Genomic DNA, 22318 nt, shown 5'->3' on the forward strand with positions numbered 1-22318 from the left:
AGAGAGGGGTTTACCAGCATGGTAGCCTTGTGGTCGGTCATGGCTTGCACAAAAGCTAGAGCCTCTGGCGTGGCCGATCTGATGTTGTCCACCCGACCTTCCCGGAACCGGCGAATGGATGCACTCTCATAGGTGGGCACCAGATGCCGATACAGCCTGAACAAGATAAAAGATGGATGGCAAACAGTAACTTGTTCTCAGGGAGTCATAAATACTGAAAGAGAAATAGCCCCGGCAGGCTTTATTTTCATAGCTCTGACATGACGTGGCATAGTATTTCATTTTAATGTTAATAGAATTCTAGAGGAGAACTCCAAAGATGAATGCTGGCAAGTCTTTGATGTGAAGAACCGTGTACACTTTTATACACTGGGGACACCATGTTGATATAAATGAAGAGGTGATGGTTGCTTTTGAAAAACAAACACCACCAATCTGTAGGAAACCTGGAATTTTCTGTGAGGCCCAATGAGTGTTGATTAATACCACAGCACAGATGAAAGGGCAATCCATCACACCTCTTAGGGAAGCTTGCTTTATTTTTATGGATCAGCCATGGCCTCTAGCCAAAGCAGGTGAGTAAGGGGAGTGTGGACAGATGCCTAGACCCACAAACATGTCAAGGTGTGTCTCATGGGAAGGATCGTGACTGGCAGCCCCACCCATTGTTTTCATGTCCTGGCTGTTCTAGCAGAGCTCATGCTAATGGCTACAAAGCCCTTCTTCCTGAGCATGGAAACCACAATGAACACTGCCAGGCTTGCATCCCTGACCAGCAGAATCCCCATTTCCCATCAACCAGTAACGTTCATGGAGTTGCGGGTAAGGAGTAAGACCACAGAGCTCAGACCAATGAAAGCCTAGTGTCACACAATGAGTTGTGACTCTACGTCTTACTACCTTTATAGGGCATCAGCTCCTGGAGGGACATTTTAATAGAAAGCTGGGTGACAACAGAGCTCCAGATGCTTGCTTCTGCTAGGAGTATCTCCAGACAGTCCTCTGAAAGGTGACATTTCCATTGGAAGTGACAGGTGAGAGAGCAGATTCACAGCTAAGGCAAAGGTCTGGAGGCCAAACAGTCTACAGGAGGGCCACAAAGCACAAGAGTGGGTCCCAGGAGTACCAGACGGCAAGCGTTAGTCTTAGTTGCGTATGTCCAAGCCCTCTCTTCATGAATACAGGACTGTAGGGAGTGCAGATAGGAGCAGTGCTCTGTGGAGCCTATGGGGCAGCTGGTCAAGCAAAGGTTGTTGATTGTTTTTGGAGGGACCGATGGTGGTGGGAGGGAGGGCAGACAGCAGACTTGAGAGACGTCTGGAGAACTGATACGGGGGTATGTGGTTGTATGTAATAAAGGAAAAAATCAATAAGGAGCCTCGAATCTTTGATTCGACTAACTTGGGGTGGGATGGGTGGGTGTCATTGCTTCCATGCCTTGAACAAGGCTTGGAAGACCAGGGAGATAGGGGTCACACCACAGGAGCTCAGATGGGTGGAGGGAATCAGGTGGAGGCCAGTCTCTGCAGCTTCTTGGTCTTTCTCACCCGCCTGATTCTCCCTGCTCTGCATGGCAAGTGTGTCCCCCCAGTTAGGACACTGTGTGTCCCCCCAGTTAGGACACTGTCCTCCTGGAGTTGATTCTGACCTGAAACCTACTTCAGATGGCAACATCTCCGTGCGGCTGGCTTTGGCCATCCTCCAGTTTTCTGCCCCAACCATGAAAGTCACACCTCCCTTTGGGATGCTTCTAGACACCCGATTTGATAGTGGACCTGGGTGCAGGCTCATCTTGCCTTCACCCACCTGTAGAAGGCCAGCTGGAGGGCCACCTGGATGAATGCATCAGGGCTGTATTTCTGCTGCTTAATAAATGTTTTCCCATAGTTGTCAAACTTATAAACAATGAAATCCAGATTCTTCACTATTCTGTGGAAGAGAAAGAAGATATTCTGCATGTGAGATGGGCCACCTCTACTACAGAGCCCACCCAAGCTTTCTGAACCTGGTCCATGCCCTCGTGGTCCAGAAGCTGAGTGCACAACCCTTATGGTCCAGAAATGCCCTAGGGTATCAGAGACCTACCTTCACCTATCTTGCCTTTCTGGAAAAGCTCAGCCTAAAGGGGCCCTTTTAGGGAGAGCTGCCCGGCTGCAGCGCTGAGGTGGGAGGAGCATGGAAATGAGACATTTGCATGGGCAGGGAGAGCCTCACCCACACACTCCCACCTATAAAACATGCCTGAAAGAGACTGTGTTGGAACAGGGGTCCAATGTCCCTGTGGATTCTCAGCTGTCCTAACAGTTAATTTCTCAGCCGGCTCATCCCTGCTTACCATGGGCAGCAGGACTTCATATCTGTCACGGTAGCTCCAGCAACGGCGGGGGCTTTGCTCATCTTTTTCTTTACATGTAACAGAAATTCCAACGTATCCAGTGACTGCCGCTAGGTCTCCCAGGACATGCCTATCATTCTCAGAGTGTCAGGAAGTTTCCCTGTGTCTACACAGAAAGGCCTGTGCCACGCCCCTATTGACCAGTGCCATCCTTTATAACGAGTTAGGGGTCTGGTCTGCTTATCATGGGGGCATTGCCTGCAAGGTGTATGCCGTTGTCTCAGGTCCTACAGGAGTAACCTGTAACTGACAAATACTGTCCCTGGGACAGGATGCTACATCTGCTGCCCCGGCCCACCTTAAATCAGTCCTCCTGCCTCACATGAACTAAGCTCCCAGGAGTCATGCAGCTGCTTGGGACAGGAAAGACCCCCTACCTTTCGACAGATTCCTTGGGCAAATTTCTCTTTCACCATGGCCGCTCAGAAACCCCCTCCCCACACTTGGCTCACCTAGACCCGCCACATCTCACAGACTGTTCAGGTCCAGGCGACTCCTCATACCCTGTTAGGAAGAAGCTGGGGGACTTAGGAGCGCACAGGGCCAGCTCAGGTCCCTGAGAATAAGCAGGTCCTTGCTGATCCTTCAGCTGTTTTTCTGACCCTCCTCTGACCACCCACCCACTGTGGATCCCCATCGTAAAAGCTGAGATGTCAGCATCATTCCATGGAAACCCCTTCCACACTCACTAAAGCTAGGCGGCCTCGACAGCAGCTCCACATGAGGAATGCTCCCATTCTAGGTTTCCCAGCTTGGCCACACTGTGTCCTCACCTGTGCTATTCCCCACAGACTCCCCATTGGCTCCCCCACAATTGCTGCTGAGGAGGGGCTCCTCAGCCTAAGCAGGGTAGGCTCTTCACAGCATGGCTCAGACTCTTTTATGTCCCAATTCCAGCCAGCTTCTCATTTGCTGTGTCTATAGCATTCTGGATCTTTATGAACCTTCAGAGGCTTAAACAAGCCACTCTGCCTCCTCCCTTCCTGCTAGCCCCTCAAACTGTTTTCATCCTTGGAAGGCCTCCCTTGTTATCCAAGCGAGATCAAGCCCTTGTCTGTCGTCAGCTTAGGATCTGCACGTCTGTCTCTGTTTCAGGCACTTCATACCTCCTACCTCATTTGTTCTGGGGTCTGCTTCTCCCGCTAAAGTCTGATGAGTGAGTAAATGATTGTTCTCACACTCATCTCCTGCAGGGACTGACACCCACAGTCTTCTGCCTGTGTCCCCTAAGGCCCGAACCAGCCCCTCTCCTGGGAAAAAGGCCCCCTTGTCAAGTTGCCGTGTAAAGCCAAGCAAATTGAAATAGCTTGGATTCAAATGACCTATTCAAAGTGGTTGTTTATTGCATCAACTCCTGGCCTTGACTCTGCCTACTCAGGTGAAACCTACAGGAAAAAAATAGCTTCACGTTTGCATTTTATGAAAATGGTGGATATTTGAGCAAGGTTATTTCCTGACAGCCATGACTCCTCTTTAGCTTGACTGCTTTTCCGTGAGGGGTGAGAGTGGGTGGAGCCTGAAGGGGAACAGAGTCCCAAGGGCCTTTGGAATCATCCAGGGTGCTTCAGCAGCTGTTGAGGGGGCAGGGTGGACCCCTAAAGGAAACTTAGGGTTCCCCTCACCTTTGAAGTTTCTCTGCTGAGGAGGCAAGGTGACCTTGAGTTTCTGGGGAACATTTCCACCTCAGTCTCCTGGGGGCAGGGAGCTCACTCACTGAGTCAGCTCGGACTAGCTTCTTGTTGCTCTTCATCCTGCAGACACAAAGGGACAACAGCCTCCTGAGACCCTGCAGCCGGGGACTGTGGGCGGCATTGCTTTCCCGTGCAGCCACCTCAGCTGCTTCTGTGCATGGCTCCCGGAGTTTAGGGGGTCTGAGCAGGCCACCGAGCAGATAACAAACTCAGCGAATGACAGCCAGGAGCCCATCCGCTTCCACCTGACTCCCAAGTGCGCCATTTGCTTCTATATGCGCTAGTGTTAAACCATGTGCAGGCTTGTGGAAGACTTGGGAATGATGTAAGGAGCTGTGCTGTTCCGTCTCCAAAGGTTGGCTTGTGTCTCAATCACTCCAAAGACTCTCTGGAAGAGACTGAGAACCTACACGCGTGAAGGAGATGCTCGAAGAGAATGAGCAAAACCCTGAAAGCTAAGAAGGGATGCAGCGTGGTTAAGGAACAGAAAAGCAAGGCTTCACCCTAGCCAGCATGAAGGACCAGCTGGGGACCAAGCTGGTGATGGAGGAGACCTCCCTCTGTGCTGGGCCACCAAGTACCTGTTGCTGTTCTCAGGATCAACAACAAAGATGAATCTGAGCTTCCCTGGATCAAAGCCTGGATCCCCTGCGTCTTCCTGTCTGCCCTGAGTTTCCTGCCTGATCTGGACCTCCCGTCTGTCTGTGGCGCACAAAGCTCATTTCGCAGTTCTCAAGCTGCTTTCCAAATTCATCTTTGGCTCAGCCGTTTTCTGGACTGACACCCCAGTTTCTCCTGGCTTTTCACCGCAGCACTCTGAGGCCTCCCTCTGCTCTTCCCCAGACTCACATATGTTTCAGCAGGTGCTCTGTGCACTGTACCAGGACGATGCCATCAAATGGGGAGTGCTCACACACCACACCGCAGGTGCCGTCTTGGCCCACCACAAACTGCAACAGGAAAGAGGCGGGTGAGCTGACCCTGCAGTGGGCATTTCCAACTAGGCTCTGGGCCTGGGTTAGGACCTCCTGGCCACTGGGGCGTTTCTCCTTCAAGGATCCCAAGGATCCCCGCCTTCTGAAAAGGATATGCTGCAGGCGCCTGAGAGTGTAAGAGTCTCAGGGAAGCGCCCAAGGACTTCAGGCAGTGAAGGGGCAGCCCCAGTTCCCCACTGCAGCGGTCCCTGGTTCTTAGCAAGCTCACACTGTCTGGTGCATGGTCTATAGGGTTGGGTGGTGCTCAGTCCTGTTTGTCCTCAATGGCATGCACGCAGCAGACACCATTCTCTGCCACTTTTTGTAACCATTTGCCTAATGGACTGCCTCTGCTTCTCTGAGCCACTGTTGATTGGAGCTAGACCAGTGTCCATCCGCAGAGCAGCTGCCGGGTAATTGAGTTGCATGAATGAATAAAAAATAACAATGTGATTTGGTGGTGAGAGGATTTGTAGGGAGAAATAACAGGTTCCTTGGCAGGAGAGGTGTGGGGAGAATGTCCTGTTAAACAGATACCAGCTCTCATTCTGCTGTTGTGTCTGGTTGAGGAGGAGACATCCTCAGGACTCTTTGAATCCCTGGGCTTGGCTCTTTTAATCCGGATTAATCTTACAGGATTGAGATGCAAATTTGAGAGAAAGGCTCAGGGGGACCCACAGACACTATGAAGATTCCTTGGGCCTTTTAAAACCTGTTTTCCCAAAGACTGCATTGAATTGACTTGGGAAAGGAATGCTCTTGGGGCTCAAAAGTGTTATGAGAAGAACAAGGCTTGACTCTTGGGGTGTACCCCACATGAAGTGGGGTTTTCTGTTGTTCCTCACACTCAGACTGCCCTTGGTAATGGACAAACAAATAAGCAAAGGACAAGTTCTTAGAGTGTTTCCTGAAAGCATGGCCCGGAACCACAGCGCACACACTTGGAGCTGCCTCTTCCCATACTACCCCCCAGTCCTGGTTATCTGTGCCAGACCCTGGAATCTCAGTGTCTTCCAATAATCTAGCCAACAACAAGCAGTCACACACCCACAGAGTCCCTTTAGACTCCTAGTATGCACCTTTCTCTCTCTCCCTTGACCAGCAACCTTCCTTTCTCTGTGAAGACTCGCTCTCCCTCCCCTCAAGTTCAGGTTTATGACACCTCCGTAGCGCCCCGGCTCACCTATTTTCCATCCTGTCTACAAAATGGTGAATCTGTGCCCATGCCCTATGAGCACCTTTCTATCCCTGTCACTTAAAAGAAGGGAGGAAAATAGATCTTTGAAAAACTGCGCCCAGTGCTTACTCTGCTCTGCGCCCCGTACATCCATTCTATCAATTTCATTCCCACCAGAGCTCTGAGTGATCCTAGGCCATTAGCACCAGCGTGGAGGCTGAACAGCCAGCGCTCATCAGAAATAACAGAATCACCATGCAAACCAATATGGAAAATAGCCCAGCAAACGCAGGGATGGGGAGAGGAGAAAAAGCGCTACTTCTGGGAAATGCTTAGGGAGGTGGGCTGCCCCAACCCAGGGAGATGGTTAACTTGTTTTTATGTGGTCACTGTGAGGGTGTGGTGGTATTAAATAAACAAGGTTGTATTAGATGTTGGCAAATTGTAGGATAGGCAGGGTGTGTGGGGGTTGGGTAGCGATCTGAACCAAATAGCCAACCTAGAGTACAGCCCATTTGCATGAGTGTTTTCCTCTCAGTCAGCATAAGATGTTGTCCTGATACAAGTGAGTGAGAAGCTGTGGATTATGTGATTGTACCTTAGGGTGTATTTAGGAAGTGCTGGGTTGCCCTGCTTCTCGGCGTGTGTTGAAATAGTCAAACCAGGTGCTGGACATTCAGAAACGCTGGCATCCCTGGTCAGATCCGATTCATCCCGTTTAACTAACTGTTGAGGACTTACTGGGTGAACGTGTGGTGCCCTTCCACCCCACGGGGCGATGGAGGTGGGGAATGAGCCCAGGTGTAAGCAAGCTCTTCCAACACAGTGGCTGGACAGTCAGGGAGTCTCAGCTGGGTTCTATCACAGGGCTCCTGAAAAGAGCTCTGGCTAGTCTATAGGGGACATGGCTAGTATAGTCTGAGTGACAGAAGCCAGTGAGAGCGTGTGCTGGCAGCCAGCTCCAGAAGAGGCTATGCAGTTGCAGGGCCACCAGCAAGGCACTTACCTGCAGGGACTTGTCGTACCAGCGATTCGCTCCATTCAAGCTGCAGCCTCCGCCATGAAGGAGCTGGAGCGCCCTGTGAGTATCACTGAGCTCCCCAGTCCCAGGAACATCCAGGCACACCAGGCAAATGCAGCGCTCAATCATGTCCAGGGAGTCCCGGTTGGTGGAGTCTGCAGGACAGGTCAGAGTGTGGCCTCAGGTCTGAGGCACCCGCAGAGTCCCACACATCGCAGGCAGACTGCCTGTCTTGGCAGGACCCTGCAGTCAGATGTCCTGTCCTGAGCCTCTGCTCTACCCAACTGGTCTTGGCAAGGCTGTTGAAATCTAGCAGTACCCGGTGTGAGATCACTGGTTCTGCCTGCCCAGATGAAGGGGGCTGCTTCAGTCCTGTCCAGGATCCCACTCTCTTGTCCGACAACACCCTCAGGCTGGCATGGATATTACTGTATCTGTGCACTCTTTTTTCCAAGTACTCAACTTTGTTCCTGAAAATTTTAAATTAGGCAGTTTCACAAGGAGATCTGAAAGAAAGGTGTTGCTTGCCCTCCATTTCCCCGAGGGTGTGGGTTCAGAGTCTGAGTTGCAGGGGGATGGGCAAACCTTAATGAGCTGGCAGGGCCTGGTTAAGTCACATAGAACTCACTTATCAGGGCGAAAGGGCTAGAAGACACTAGATATGCAGGACACATGTCATCTGGGAGCCCAGCTGACCTACAACTTATTCTTACCCACAGCCTCTAACACTTCCCAAGAGACCGTCAGGTCCACCTGGCAGGTGGTGCCGATCATGGGCACCTGTCGCCACCACCTTCTTCCAAACACATGACTTTCTTGAGGCGATTCTGTTCCCCACCATTCCATGCTGGTTATGGATGTAATAACACATCTTTTGCCTTAAAGCTTGCCAAAATTTTAAGTCCACTATAAACCAAAACTTCATAACTTTGATCTAAAATTCCAAGGAGCTACTTCAAGACCCAGAGGAGAGAGCTGAGCATAGCTGGGGACTCTGAACTTGGGGCTGGATGCAGTGACAGGATGGAGACAGGTACCCTCAGTCTCTGGCAGGGTGAGAGTGCTCTATGCACAGAAGATTTGGAATGTAGTACCAGGAACCATCATGCACTATGTGGCAGGGGATGCTGTCCGTATCCTACAGCTTCCCTGCTCTCTTTACTCAGAGGACCCTGCATTTAGCTTGGCACCTGGACTACTGGCTAATGCTACAACTTCCAGCCTCCTCTCAGCTAGAAGCAAGCAAAGGTCTAAATTCTTCCAATAAAATCTAGAGGTAAGAGAGTCAAGCACCTATTCTCCTCACTGTGTACCCCCTCCACACACACTGTGTCTCTCTGGCCGGGAGATGATCATGGTGCTAAGCCTTGCACTGTGTGCTCTGTGGCAGCCAGGGTGGCCTTTGGGCTCCCAGACTAAGACTAGCCAGTGCCTTCCGAGCACAGGGAGGGTGTGCTTCATATTCTTCCCCTTACTTCCGGGGAGCTACCTTATAGAGAAGCAGCAAGTCCTCTTTGCCACTCTTCCCACCTTCCTCCACACTGTGTAACTCCTGAGCATGGGGCTATATCACCCTTCCCTGTCTGCCGTCCTAGGTCCTCAAGATTCTGGCTGTCATGCAACCTTCCAGGGGCTCTGATCTGGTTAGTTTTCCATGTCTGTGGACTCAGTGAAGGTGAGACCTCCATTTAATGTGGCCAAAGAAAGATCCATAGTTAGGAACAGATATCAGGGCACTTTCCTGAGCTTAGGCTCAGATAGGAGTGAGAGCTATGGCCAGGTAAGAGATACATGCATACAATACTATAATAATGCATACATATGAATACTATAATGCCTGCATACACTGCATACTATAATGCATACATACATATGCATACTGTAATAGGAGACTGGCAACATTATCATGTCCCATTTGCAAGAGGGAAAGAGAAAATAAATAACCTGACTGTAGGGCCATTTCCAAGATCTTACTTAAGCATGAGGTCTGATAATAACTGCCCAGTAACTGGCAAGGCTGGGTTTGTTCCAATCATGTAAACCCCAGGCCCAGGTCAGGAGCAGAGCACCAAGAAGGTCAGACTTGGGAATGAGGAGTCCTCACAAGAGTCACTGAAGGATCCTGAACCGAGGCTATATGGTTATAGTAGAGTCAAGGATGCCTGGAGCCATGGGAAGACTAAGACCTTGCTGGCTAGTGAGGGGCAATGGGCAGCACAAATCTATACATCTTCCCTGTTGTCCATTTCTTGGCTTTGTATCTTCCTTAATCAGGAATTCTTAGAAACCAGCCCAAAACCAGTGTGTGACAGACAGGCATTCCAGAAGTCCATTACAAGCTTGTCCAGCCAGGAAGCTGCACAGAAAAGTGAGAGCTTGCCATGCCCCTCCCAGCTGTGCAGCACAGGCTTGCAACAAAACGGCTGTTCCTCTGCATGCTAGTAGCTCGACCTCCTTCAGACAGACTGCAAGGATCCCCGAGGAGCGGCTGAGGCCTCGCTAGCAAATGCTGGCCATGTCTGGCCCAGCAGCCCAGCACCATGCACTAGGAATCAGGCCCTGGCTCATTAAGCAGGATGAAATGGGAGCAGGACAGCAGCTCAGGGAAGCCAGGTGGCCTTGCAAATGAACTCCCTCAATGCAAGCGCGGATCCATCCAATACTGACAAGTTTATTGTGTGAGGCAGGAAATGAAGTACACCCACACTCATCTACCCTGTGTAATAGGAATGCTGGGTGGTGGGCTGGAAGCTCGTGGCAGGGGCTGTTTGTCTTGTGACCTCCTCTCGGGGCACGTCGGGGCTTGACTAATGTAGTGCATCAATCTTCCTCAAGAAGCCCCTACTTCCTAGTAGGAGGTGGGAGCTGAGCAATAAGGAGTTTCTCCTGACCCTCACAACATCAGCGGTGTGGAAATTCCAGAGGCCTGGATGTTAGAAGCTTCCAGACTCACTCAGGTGTTCAAAGATACAACACATACCTCATACCTCTGCCTCAGAAGGGCAAGACTCTCAGATCCCACTCTCTGACATGTGTGCACACGTGCGCACAAAAGCATACACATACTCAGCCCTCCCCAGGACTTCCACCTTCTTGGTCTGTACCAGGAAAGGTACACGTCACGCTTCCTTCCAGGAGCTAGGACTCCTCTGAGAGACAGAGCTTCTAATCTTTCACCATGTCCATCATAACGCCTTTCCTTCCCGGCGCGAGGGATTACATTTTTGGGAGATAAATTTTCCATCAAACAGCCGATATTTTCCCCTAATCTATGGACTTGGGGAGGTTCTTTATCACCCCAGTTCCCAGTGGCTGAGATGTCAATGAAAGTATGTCTTTATCAGTGAAACCTCTCTCTTGTGAATCAGAACCAATTTAAATTGAGTTATAAAATCTCTTTAAATTTTTTAAAAGAGAGAGTCTTGTCTTCCAGGAAAATGAACTAGGTTTATCCCCATCCATCCCACTGGACGTCCTGGGTAACTATTATATTTGAAACAAACATAAGGCAGCTCTGGAAGATGGGAAAGAAGAAAGCATGCCAGACAGGGACCTCATAACCTAAAAAAAGCAGCATGGTGACAGGTCCGTTGAGTTGGACTACAGTGTATTCCATGCAAATCATAAATGAAATCTCTAAGCTCCGTTATGACTGAATTTTGAGAGAGAAGTATTAAAGTAGTAACTGAGGTTAAATAAAGTCATAGGCAGGGGCTGTAACCCACCCATAGGACTGGTTCATAGAAGCAGAGTTACCAACGATAAGGACAGCGAAAAGGCCTTTTAAAGACAAAGTGGTGGTGGCAGTCTGCAAGCCAAGGAGTGAGGCTGCAGGAGAAACCATCCTTGCTGGTATGCTGCTCTTAGATTCCAGTTTCTGTAAGCTAGAAAGGCATTTCCGAGTCTTTCTTCCGAGACAGAAAAACCCAGTCTGTGCTGTTTTTCTTATAGCTTCTTAAATAAACGAACACAGAGAGAGTTCCCCCTTTTTATCTAAAATAGTCCATTTCTAGAATGGAGGAAATAAAAAACATGAAAATGCAAATGAGGACACACACATACAAAGACAACACCCGACACAAACCTACTCTCTCTATCCATAGCAAAATAAAAAACTTTGGGATAAGCCAGATATATTGGTGCTTGCTTTTAATCCCAGCACTTGGGAGGCAGATTAGGTAGATGTCTGAAGTTGAAGCCAGCCTGGTCTACACAGTGAGTTCCAGGACAACCAGGGCTACATAATAGAGAGACCTTGTCAAAAAAAAAAAATAAACAAACAAAAATCAAACAAAACAAAAATCCCTCTAAAATAAAGAAAGCACTTGGATGATAGCCTTTCTATTTCAAACAAATATCACCAGAAAAACTGTCCAAGTCCTCAACTCTCTATACACCCATAACCTAGTTGTTCTACCTCCTGCTGCCAGCTCAAGGTCAATGGAGAACCTAATCTGCCTTACTGATCTGTACTGAGGCACCCCCACTCTGTGTCAGAGAAGCCATGGTCTCTTATGGAAGCTGGAACCTTCATCTCCACCGCAGGGTGACCAGTTCAGTCCACCACTTTCACACGGCACCCAAAGCAAGCATGTCAAGACCGCGAGTTCTTATTTAGCAGTAATAAGGACTACTCTCCCACCAGAAAATCAACAGAACGAAGAACTTTGATTTCTGTCTTTACCTGGGTGTGATGAGGTAGCATCTCCCCCATCATTGGCTATAGTAGTAGGTGAATTAGACAACTGAATCAGTGGGTTAATAAAACACCCAGGGCCTTATAACATAAGTCACTCAAGTTCCAGTAGAAACCACTTACCATGTCAAGAACTGAGGAAATTTTGACTTAAACAAAGGGAAAGAAGTGTTCAAGTTATGTGACATGTTTTTAAATACAGCGCTCATGAAATGCATCAACAAGCAACTTCGAACATGTTTGAAAACACAAGTTTTTTAGAAAAAGACAGAATGTATGAGCAGATAAATAGAAACTCTCAGACAAAAAAGATACAAAGAACCAAATAGACAATTTAGAAATAGAAAACATAATACCAGTAAATATAAAATCAGTAGATGGATTTGAGAGCAGAATGTAAGGGACAGAGAAGAGATAAGCAAGCTTGAAGATGGAGTGCCAGCAGAGAGACTGGGAAAGACAGAAGAGCACCTATGGGACCTGCAACACACAAAAAAGTGTAACTTTCATGGAATTAAATTCCCAGAAGAAGGAGAAAAGGGGGGCAGAATAGAAAGTACTCAGAGAAACAATGGCTAAAACTCACAGAATTAGTAAAAGTCCTCAGTCTAAGAGGACTAGAGACCCAAACAGGGTAAATCAAAAGAAATCTACACCAATATATATCATGTTGAATGTATGAAAAGCAATAGCAAACTGTTTTTTCTTTGCTTTATGTCTAAAAGCCACTTATAAGTGAGTATATATGATATTTTTCTTTCTGGGTCTGGGTTACATTACTCAATATTTTTTTTTCTATATCCATCCGTTTGCCTGCAACTTTCAAGATGGCATTAATCTTTACCACTGAGTAGTACTCCACTGTATAAATGTACCACATCCACAACCCCAGAGAACCTAGACAACAAAGAGGACCCTAAGAGAAACACATATGGATCTAAATAAGGAGGAGGAAAAGACAAGATTTCCTGAGTAAATTGGGAGCATGGGGGTCATGGGAGAAGATAAAAGGGGAGAGGGTAGGAAGGGAGGGGAGCAGAGAAAAATGTATAGTGCAATAAAACAATAAAGAAGGAAACAACAGCAGAGGAAAGTATTGATAGACATGGCATGATCTATGGATCTATGATCTATGGAAGGAAAACAGAGTGACAGCAGACTTCTTACTGGATTCCATGGGGGCTGGAAGGAAGTAGGAGTAGAATTGAAAGGTGTGTCAACACAGGATTCAACATCCAAACAAAAAGCCCTTTAAAAAAAGGAAGGGAAGCCAAAGCATTCTTAAAAGTGGGGAATGGGGTGCAACTCATTGGTAGGATGCTTGCCTTTGATCCTGGGAGTAGGGAAGAAATATATCTCTAGCTTGTCGACCATAAAACAGTGACTAAAGAATGTTTAAAATAACAGGGGCTGTGATGAAGGGAGTACTAGTACATCACCAAGGGTAAAAGACTCTGGCCAGAGGAAAAGCCTGAGTGAAAAGTTCATTTTTTAGTGTGAAGCTAACTATAACAATATTTGGCATGGTTCTAAATACTATGAAGGCAAGGTGAGTGTATCATAAAGGGAAAGTGGTAAGCTTCCTGCATGTCACCAGAGCTGATTTCCTCAACACAAGACTGATAAACTCTATATACTCAAGGCAATACTTACATGAACATAGAAAAGGTCATACAAACAGATAGCATTAAAACACTAGAATCATTTTTTAAAAGACCATGTAATCTATAGAAAGGCAAGAAAGTTAAGAAGGAATTAGAATCCAGGGAAAAATAATTTAAAAACAGAGAAAACAAAAATATAAAACAGCAGAGTTAAGTTGAAACATGCCAATAGCTATTTTATGTATAAATAAATATGTATAAATATACCAGTTGGAAATAGTGGTAGGAGCCAGGTGGTGGTGGCACACATCTTTAATCCCAGCATTTAGGAGGCAGAGGATCTCCGAGTTTGAGGTCAGCTTGGTCTACAGAATGAGTTCTAGGCCAGCAAAGGCTACACAGAAAAACCCTGTCCCTACCCCCACTCCACCCGGTCCACCCCAAAAACAAAGAAAAAAGAAAAAAAGAAATAGTGGTAGGTGGTAGTAAAATATACTAGAATGTTACCCAGCTACATGCTGCCTACAAAGAACTCACATCAAATATAATATAAATATAAGAAGGAAAATACTATTTCATGCAAACATTAATCAAAAAATCATGAATTTGAATTAGTATGATATACACTTAAAATCAAAACAGAACTAGAGACCTAGGAGCAAGTTACATAAATAAGGATAAATCTGCAAGATGGCAGGGCAATACATATGTTATAGGAAACAAACACTCTGAAAGTATGTGAAGCAAAACTAACAGAACTGGAAGGAAAAATACACAAATGTTGAGGTGAGACATCAGCACTTCTCTGTCAGCGATGGACAGAAGAGCTGGGTATAAATTCAGCAAGGACACAGAACTCAATCCCAACACCCAAGAGCACGTGTTTGACATTTACAGAATGTTTCATCCAAGAATAACAGAATGGACAAAAGCACCTCCTGAACATATGCCAAGACAGACTACATCTAGGGCCATAGAACAGTCATCAAAAACAGAAAAGAATGAAATAGTACTCTGTTTGTTCACTGACTATGATGAAAATAAAATAGAAATAAATAATAGAAAACTATACACATTGGCCCGTTAATCAATATGCTTTAAAATAATCCATAGTTAAAAGGAGAGTCGTAAGAGAATTATGAAAAAGATACCACAATGAATGAGAATAAAAATACACAATTTAAAAATTGGATTCAACTAAAGCAATTAATGGGAAATTAAAAGTGCCAAATGTGTGTATGTGTGTGTGTGTGTGTGTGTGTGTGTGTGAGAGAGAGAGAGAGAGAGAGGAGAGAGAGAGAAAGACTGAGTGAGATAATTACCAATATCAGTGCCCCTATAGTTATAAAATACAAATAAAATACACATATAAAATATACATAAAAACATATTTAAAATATATTTTTATATATTTAATAAATATATATTTATTTTTATATATTTAAAATATATTAAAAACATATATAAAAAATAAAAATATAGCTATAAAATAAAATAAAAATACAATTAAACTATTATAAACATCTACACACACACACAAATCTGACAAGTTAGAGAAAATACCTGAAATATATAAAACTCCCACAATGCACTGACTATGAAATAGATCGTTGAAATGGTCTTATAACTATTAAGGAAATTGGCTTTGTATGTTTATGCTCCCCCAAAAAATCGCTAGACCCCAGATGACCTCGCTGAAGAATTCTACTGGATGCTTAAGGTAGAATGAGGATCACATTTGTGTCATTTCTTCCATAAAATATAAGAACACACCCCACTGCATTACCCCACTGCCCACACAACGTAAATACAAGAGAACACGGAAACTCCAGACCAGGGTTCCTTGTGTACAAACAGCAAAACCCACCAAACCAGAGAGTAAAGGATAGAAGTGAGCAGCAGATTTCTATAAGAAAAAAATCATGTTATCAGAAAAACTGACACAGGAAAAAAATATTTGGCCAAATCCAACATTCATTCATGATAACATTTCTTCAAAAACTAAGAGTAGGGCCAGTGAGATGATTCAGCCGGTTATGTGCTGGCCACTAAGCTAGACAGTCTGAGTTTGGTCCCTGAAACACGGTGGGAGGGGAGAACTGACTTCTGCAAGTTGTCCTCTGACTTTTACATGTATACCAAGGCACCTGTATGTGCAAGTGCACAAGAGCACGCATGCGCGCACGTGCACACACACACACACACACACACACACACACACACACAAATAAATAAATAAATAAATATTCTTTGAAACTCAGAAAATAGAAGGGAACATCAACTTAATAAATAAAATCTACAAAAGCTGTGTAGCTCACAGATTTATAGGTTAAAAAGCTGAATCTTTTTTTTTTTAAAAAAGATTTAATAGAGTAGGAGAAAATTTATTCTTGAGTCACATGTAGATGCCATGGCCTGGGAACATGGATTCAGGCTGCCCCAAATAGCATGTTCCCATGTGAAAACTGCTCATGAAGTTTTGCAGTTTCAAAATGAAAGTCCTAAAGTAGGGCTTTCAAACACACTGGAGGGCTCATTGTGTAGGTAGGTCACAGCAAGACTGTGTGGCTCGGGTGTTATGATGTCGTTCTTAGCTTTGGGGCTGGAGAGAGGTGGTGGTCTGTTAATACAGTCCCAAGGGTCGCCCCATAGTCACAAGGATGTTAGCGTAGACACAGTGGTGGGCAACAATCGGCTACCAACAGGACTAAAGAACCGCCAAGTTCTAGCCATACTGAATGCGTTCTAAGACCAGGAACAAGATAAAAGCACCTGCCCTTCTCACACCGTAACTATTGAGCATAGTGTCAGCAGGCTGAACGGTGTAATAAGGAAAGAAAAGCTTATAGGAGAGAAAGAAAATTGTCGCCATTGTCACATAGTACAGCTAGTTGTCCTTAGTAGTTCTTAGGGTGTCCTTCATAATCTATTAGGGACTCTCAGGGGGCTGGCAGGATGGCTCAATGAGTAGAGGTGCTGCTGCCAAGCCTGACAGCCTGGTTGATCTCCAGACCCATATAGCGGAAGGAGAGGCCTAATTCCAGCAAATAGTTTTCTGATCTCTACAGAAAGAAGTATGTTCACACACACACACACACACACACACACACACACACACAAAATGTAAGAAAAGCCTCTCACAATTAATAAAGGAATTCATCATATTACAAGATACACAATCAACACAGTATAGTTTTGTATCCCAATGACAAACATTCATAAAAAATAAAACTCCAATTACAATAATTAAATAAAATTAAATACCTCATTGTAAATCTAACAAAAATATATGGGACACTTTTAGGCTGAAAATATAAAACCATAAATGAAAGAAAGAAAGCTCAAAACAAGAGGCGGCTATGCTATGCTCTCGCTTTGGAAGACCCAATATCGTGAAGCTCTCAGTTTTCCCATGTGGATACATGGGTTTAGCAGAATTTCCATCAAGTTCAAAGCGGACTTCTTTTGCAGATAGACATGAGAGTATTCTGAAAAAAATGTATGAAAAGCCAATAGAAGTAAAATAGTTGAAATAAATTGAAAAAGAATAGAGTTAGCGGAATCAGTGTATTGAATTCCAAGGCCAATGTCTAGCTATATAGACAACACCATATCATATTGACAGAGGGATAAACACACACGTAAGTGGAATAATGCAGAGAACTCCCTAACACAGACTCACTGAACATGCCTCACAGGTACTGAAAAAGGTGCAAAGATCATCCAGTGGAGAGAGGTGAGCCATCTTCAACAAAGGGTCTCAAAGCAATTGAGACCTCATAGGAAAAAGAAAAAAAAACTCTGACATGAATTTTATATCTTATGCAGAAACTAACTGAAGATGGAGTCCTGACTTAATAGCATATGCTATAATGCTACAAAACTTCCAAGAAAATACCACAGGAGAAAGGCCTTCATAGCTAGGCTGAATCAGAGAATTCTTAGTCTTGACACCAAAAACAAAAACAACAACAGCAACAACAAACAAAACAAAACAAAAAACCCACACTTATAATTGATAAATCAAACCACAACGACATAAAAACGTATTGTTCATTAGATTATTCCATTAAGAGCAGCTGTAGTCTGACATACCTGGAAGCCATGTATCCAACAACTTGAGTCTAGCATATACAAGCAGTTCTCAAAACTCACGATGAGAACAAACCCAGTTTGCAAATAGTCAGGGATGTGAAATGATGCGTCATCCAAGAGGGACGCACACAGAAAATTAGCAGATACACTCAGTGGCATTAGACATGCATAAAGGTGGAAACACCTGTACACCTAAGGTAAGAATAAATAAATAAACAAAAGCTTGGCAAGCAATCACAATATGTCCTACTGGTTTCAAGCCTGAACATTTCCCCGGAAATGGTAACACATTCCTGTAAAGCCCCATATGCTAAACTGGGTGGTGGTGGTGGTACACACCTTTGATCCCAGTATTCAGAAGGCAGAGACAGGCAAATCTCTGAGTTCGAGACCAGCCTGGTCTACAAAGCAAGTGCCAGGACAGACAAGGCTACACAAAAAAACACTGTTATAAGACAAAACCACCAAAAAAATTTTTAAATAAATCGCTTGAGAATTATGCTGGGTAAAAAAAAAAATCTGACAACCACACATTCTATAGGATTTAATTTCTGTAATATTCTCAAAGCAACAATGTTATAAAAATGGAGAGATCTGCGGTTACCAGGGGCTAAAGAGGAGCTGAGCTGGGAGAAGGCAAGTTGAATTCTGCTTCGGGAGTTCCTGAGGTGACAGAGATGCCCTGCGATTGACTGTCAGCACGCTGGTCTTGGGCTGTACTGTAGCTTTGCAAGAGTCAGCTCTGGAGTAAGCAGAGACAAGTGGCCTCTCTCTGTGTTATATCTTGCAACCTTGGAAACACCTATACTTATGCCAAAATAAGTTTAACTCTTATTGGGGGAAAGAGAAAGAACTCTTTCCCATTCTTCCTCCTCTCCTCTATTACAGTCTGGGAGTCTCGGGTCATGTCTAGTCCAGACTACTTGCAGATCACACCCTATCTCAATTTCCTGGGGATCCTGTCTAACCTTGGTGTACACCCAGCTTTTCCCATTCCTGTGGACCCTCTCAGGCCTCTCTTTGTGTCAGCCTTAGACACCTGGAAATACTTTCTACCTGGGACCCCCAGTGGCCACAGGAGCCATGGACTCAGCCATTGCCAGAGATGCCTCCTCTTGCAGTAGATGGAACTAATGCAGAGACCACAGCTGGACAATCTACAGAGTGTGGGAGGCCTTAGAACATTCAGTCCTAAATGTGTTGTCTCTAGTGAGAGCCCCTCCCCTTAGGCTCAGGGGGTTATGAAGAAGAAGAAGCAGAAAGATTTTAAGAGCCGGAGGGGATGGATGACATCAAGGACTGTGCACATATGAATTCCCAGAGACTGTGACGGCATGCAGTGCCTACACAGGTTCAAGACAGATGGGGTCTCGTGACTGAGAACGAAAGTAGACATGAGCCCCCATCCCTAATCAAGAAGCTATCTCCCATTGAAAACCACTTGCAAAGGAAAATTAGTCTTCTCCAATGGAGTCTCACTGGGTATATAAGCCACACCGAAGGGCAGGCCCCAAGCCCTGTAGCTGGCTCACATGAACTCAATTGTATTTTTGTAAATTTTTTGCCTCATATTGCTCTGTTTGGGCATTTTTTTTATCTTACTGGTCTCTTGCTTGTATATTATTGTTTCTTATTTTGTGTTTTTAATGGTTTTGGGTTTGGTGGGTTTTTTTGCATATCTCTGTGTGTCTGTATGTATGTTTATGTGCATATATGTATATGTGTCTGTATGTGTGTGTGTATTTGTGTGTGAATGTATGTGTGTATATATGTGTGTGTATCTATATGTGTGTATGTGTGTGTCTCTGTACATGTGTGTATCTGTATGCGTGTCTGTGTGTGTATCTATATGTGTGTGTCTGTGTGTATCTGTGTGTGTGTGTGTATGAATGTTTCTCATGCCTTCTCTTTGCTGTTGCTGTTGTTTTTATTCTAATTTGTTTATTTTTTATATCTGCATGTTTGTTTTCTACAGAGAGAGATTGGAGGTGTGCATAGAGAAGCTAAGGAGGTGGGGAGGACCTGGGAGGAGATGGGGAAAAGGAAATCATGATCAGACACACTGCATGAAAAGATGGTTTTCTTTTTTGGATTTTGTGTCTGTTTGTTTGAGCCCTGGCTGTCCTGGAACTCGGTATGTAGACCAGGCTAGTCTTTGACTCACAGAGATATGTCTGCCTCTACTTCCTGAGTACTGGAACTAAAGGTGTGTGCTACCATTCCCAGCTATTAAAATTTATTTAAAGAAGAGGAGGAGGAGGAAGAGGAGGAGGAGGAGGAGGAGGAGGAGGAGGAGGAGGAGGAGGAAGAAGAAGAAGAAGAAGAAGAAGAAGAAGAAGAAGAAGAAGAAGAAGAAGAAGAAGAAGAAGAAGAAAAGGAAGAAGAACTCAAGAATCAGACAGAGCTCTTTCTCCTGGTTTTAATCTCCCTTCCAAGGAGAGAGAACATAAGGATTTCCACTGCTGTAGAACTGGGGACAAGGGTGGCAATGGGGTAGCAGGGTAGATAAGCAAAAACCGGTTCCTTAAATACTTCAGATTTCAAATGCCTAAAATAGGACGCAAAGGCTGGAGAAATGCAGGTCAGAAACATTTTTATAAAGAAAAGTGTGTGTGTGTGTGTGTGTGTGTGTGTGTGTGTGTGTGTGTGTGTGTATAGAATATGATATGTAGAAGGCATAGGACACAAAATGCCCCCAAGGTAAAAGGCTTATAAGTTAGGATGGCACGTAAGGAAGAAAGCCATGCAGCCTACAAGTCTGCAGGCCATTGTCTCTGACTACATGGGCAGCGCCGATGTGGACCTTGGGCAAACAGACCCAGAGATTTCCCCTATATCTAATAAGAGCTCTCATTTAGTGAACACCGTTGGTACACCAGGTACCAGGCCATCTGCCCCTATTATACCCATGGAGCGGGCTGCATTCTCCACCATGGAGTAGGATCCCAGGCTGTGACAGACAAGAACAACGGGTCAACACCAGACCTTTTGCTCTGAACCCCTCACTCCCCCTCTGGATGTCACAAAGGCCTCTGTGCTTCTACCGCAGAGGGTGGTGTAGCCTCAGACCCTCCCTCCCTGGAGAAAGAAAATTGTATTCCGATCCGAAAGCTCAGGAGGTATTTCTGGGCCAATTAGATCAGAGATGCTGTTATTGCTAATGCGTAATTGGTTTTAAAGCCAACAGACTTGCTGAGCTCTGGATGACAACATTTAAGCAGCATTTTGCCCCCTTCCTGAGTGGTTCTTGTAAACCATGACCATGGCCTTATGCAGCTGCAGCCACCTTCTGTCAGCTCCCTCCTTGGAAGCAGTGCCCTGGCTCTAATTGGCTGCCAGGGATAAATATTTACGGGGCTGTGTAAACGGAGAGCATCTGCCTGTGAGGTCTGTTCCCAGGATCGCCGCACAGCGCCCAAGAAAGCTGGAGGGCTCCGGGGGCCTCTCCAAGCTGGCCATACTTCTCCTACAAATTGACAAGCGCTGTAGTCTTCCAGACTCAGGGCTGAATGTCTAATTAAATTTTCAGACGACGATAATGGTGTTAGCTCCTCCCGGGTTCAGGAGGCCATGGTTTCACAGTTTGATGGGGAGGAAAGGCCTGTAAGGATGAACAGACCCTCCTGAGGCCCTAAAGTCATCTTCAGACTTCACCCTCTCCCCCTGTAGTGTGGACCTCAGGCTGGGTGGCTGGGTCCTTAGTGTCCCCAGCCACTACCTCTAAGGCTAGGATACTGCACAAATCATGTGGGCAAAATCTCTACTTCAGAAGCAACATGGAAACTCTGACAAAGGATAGAAATGCCCAGGTTGTGGCCACAAAAGGAGGAGCTTGGTGAGTGGCTGAAGTTGGTGTCTGAGGAAGTGGGTGCCAACCATAGCTTCACTCAAAGGTGACAGTATGCCTTTAAAATGGAATCCCCTGGGGCTTGGGAATCTTGTTTTGTTTGGTTTTTGTTTGTTTCTTTTTCCCCAGCAGTGTTTCAGAGGACCTTCTCGTCATCAGTCAACCTCACTGTGTACCTTCCTGGGCCTCAGGTTCCACTGCTTCTAAGCTATGACAGACCAGGTATGTGGCTCCACATTCCTTCAGGATGCTTCTTTGGTTGTAACCCTGCACCAAGGCCTCCTAGAGGAGGACTCTTAGCATTGGCTCCTAGGTTCTGGGACTACCAATGGTACTGCCAGGGTGTGGTGTCTGAGTAAGCTTGGAAGGGGAAACAGTGTGGGCATAGGGAAGGGAAGGACTTTGTAGTGGGCAGGCTGCTCCCCTGAGAGGGCTTCCTGTTGGTCCCTGGATCCTCATGTGCCCCATTCAGAGTCAGAGCAGGGGGTTGAACTCACTGCCCTGGGAGCTCACAGAAGGGACAGTCCTAGTTGAGGGCCGTGTGGAGGATCTGTGACGTGGTCTAGAAGGAGAAAGGTTGACAATGTAGAGGGCTCAAGTGTCCAAGTCCCTGCCCCCTGACTCTCAGCTGGCTGGAGGAGGGCTCATTTTGACCATAGGGCACCTTTCCTATGAGCAGTGTCCATGGTCAACCCTTCTTCCAGGGGGGAGAAGTGGAATGTTCACGTCATTCTGCTGGACAGCCCCTCTCTGGCCCTGTGCCAACACATGAGAGGGAGGCAGGACTCTTCGGCTTCGCTGGATAGTTGGGGTCTAAG

General features: G+C 45.9%; 1 protein-coding gene across 2 annotated transcripts in view; it reads right to left on the bottom strand.

The window, feature by feature from the left end:
* The window catches only part of Chat (choline O-acetyltransferase), a 52663-nt gene that overhangs the window by 10345 nt on the left and 20000 nt on the right, over positions 1 to 22318 (bottom strand). For both annotated transcript variants that reach the window (XM_085687832.2, XM_048421401.3), the window contains exons 8-12: positions 7244 to 7413; positions 4936 to 5036; positions 4018 to 4146; positions 1807 to 1929; positions 15 to 156 (exon numbers count right to left, since the gene is read on the bottom strand). In XM_085687832.2, the coding sequence (XP_085543958.2) occupies positions 15 to 156; positions 1807 to 1929; positions 4018 to 4146; positions 4936 to 5036; positions 7244 to 7413 (665 nt within the window). The remainder of the gene's footprint in view (positions 1 to 14; positions 157 to 1806; positions 1930 to 4017; positions 4147 to 4935; positions 5037 to 7243; positions 7414 to 22318) is intronic.

Source organism: Myodes glareolus, chromosome 5 (assembly GCF_982192425.1).
Source record: "Myodes glareolus chromosome 5, mMyoGla1.1, whole genome shotgun sequence".
NCBI classification, from domain to species: domain Eukaryota; kingdom Metazoa; phylum Chordata; class Mammalia; order Rodentia; family Cricetidae; genus Myodes; species Myodes glareolus.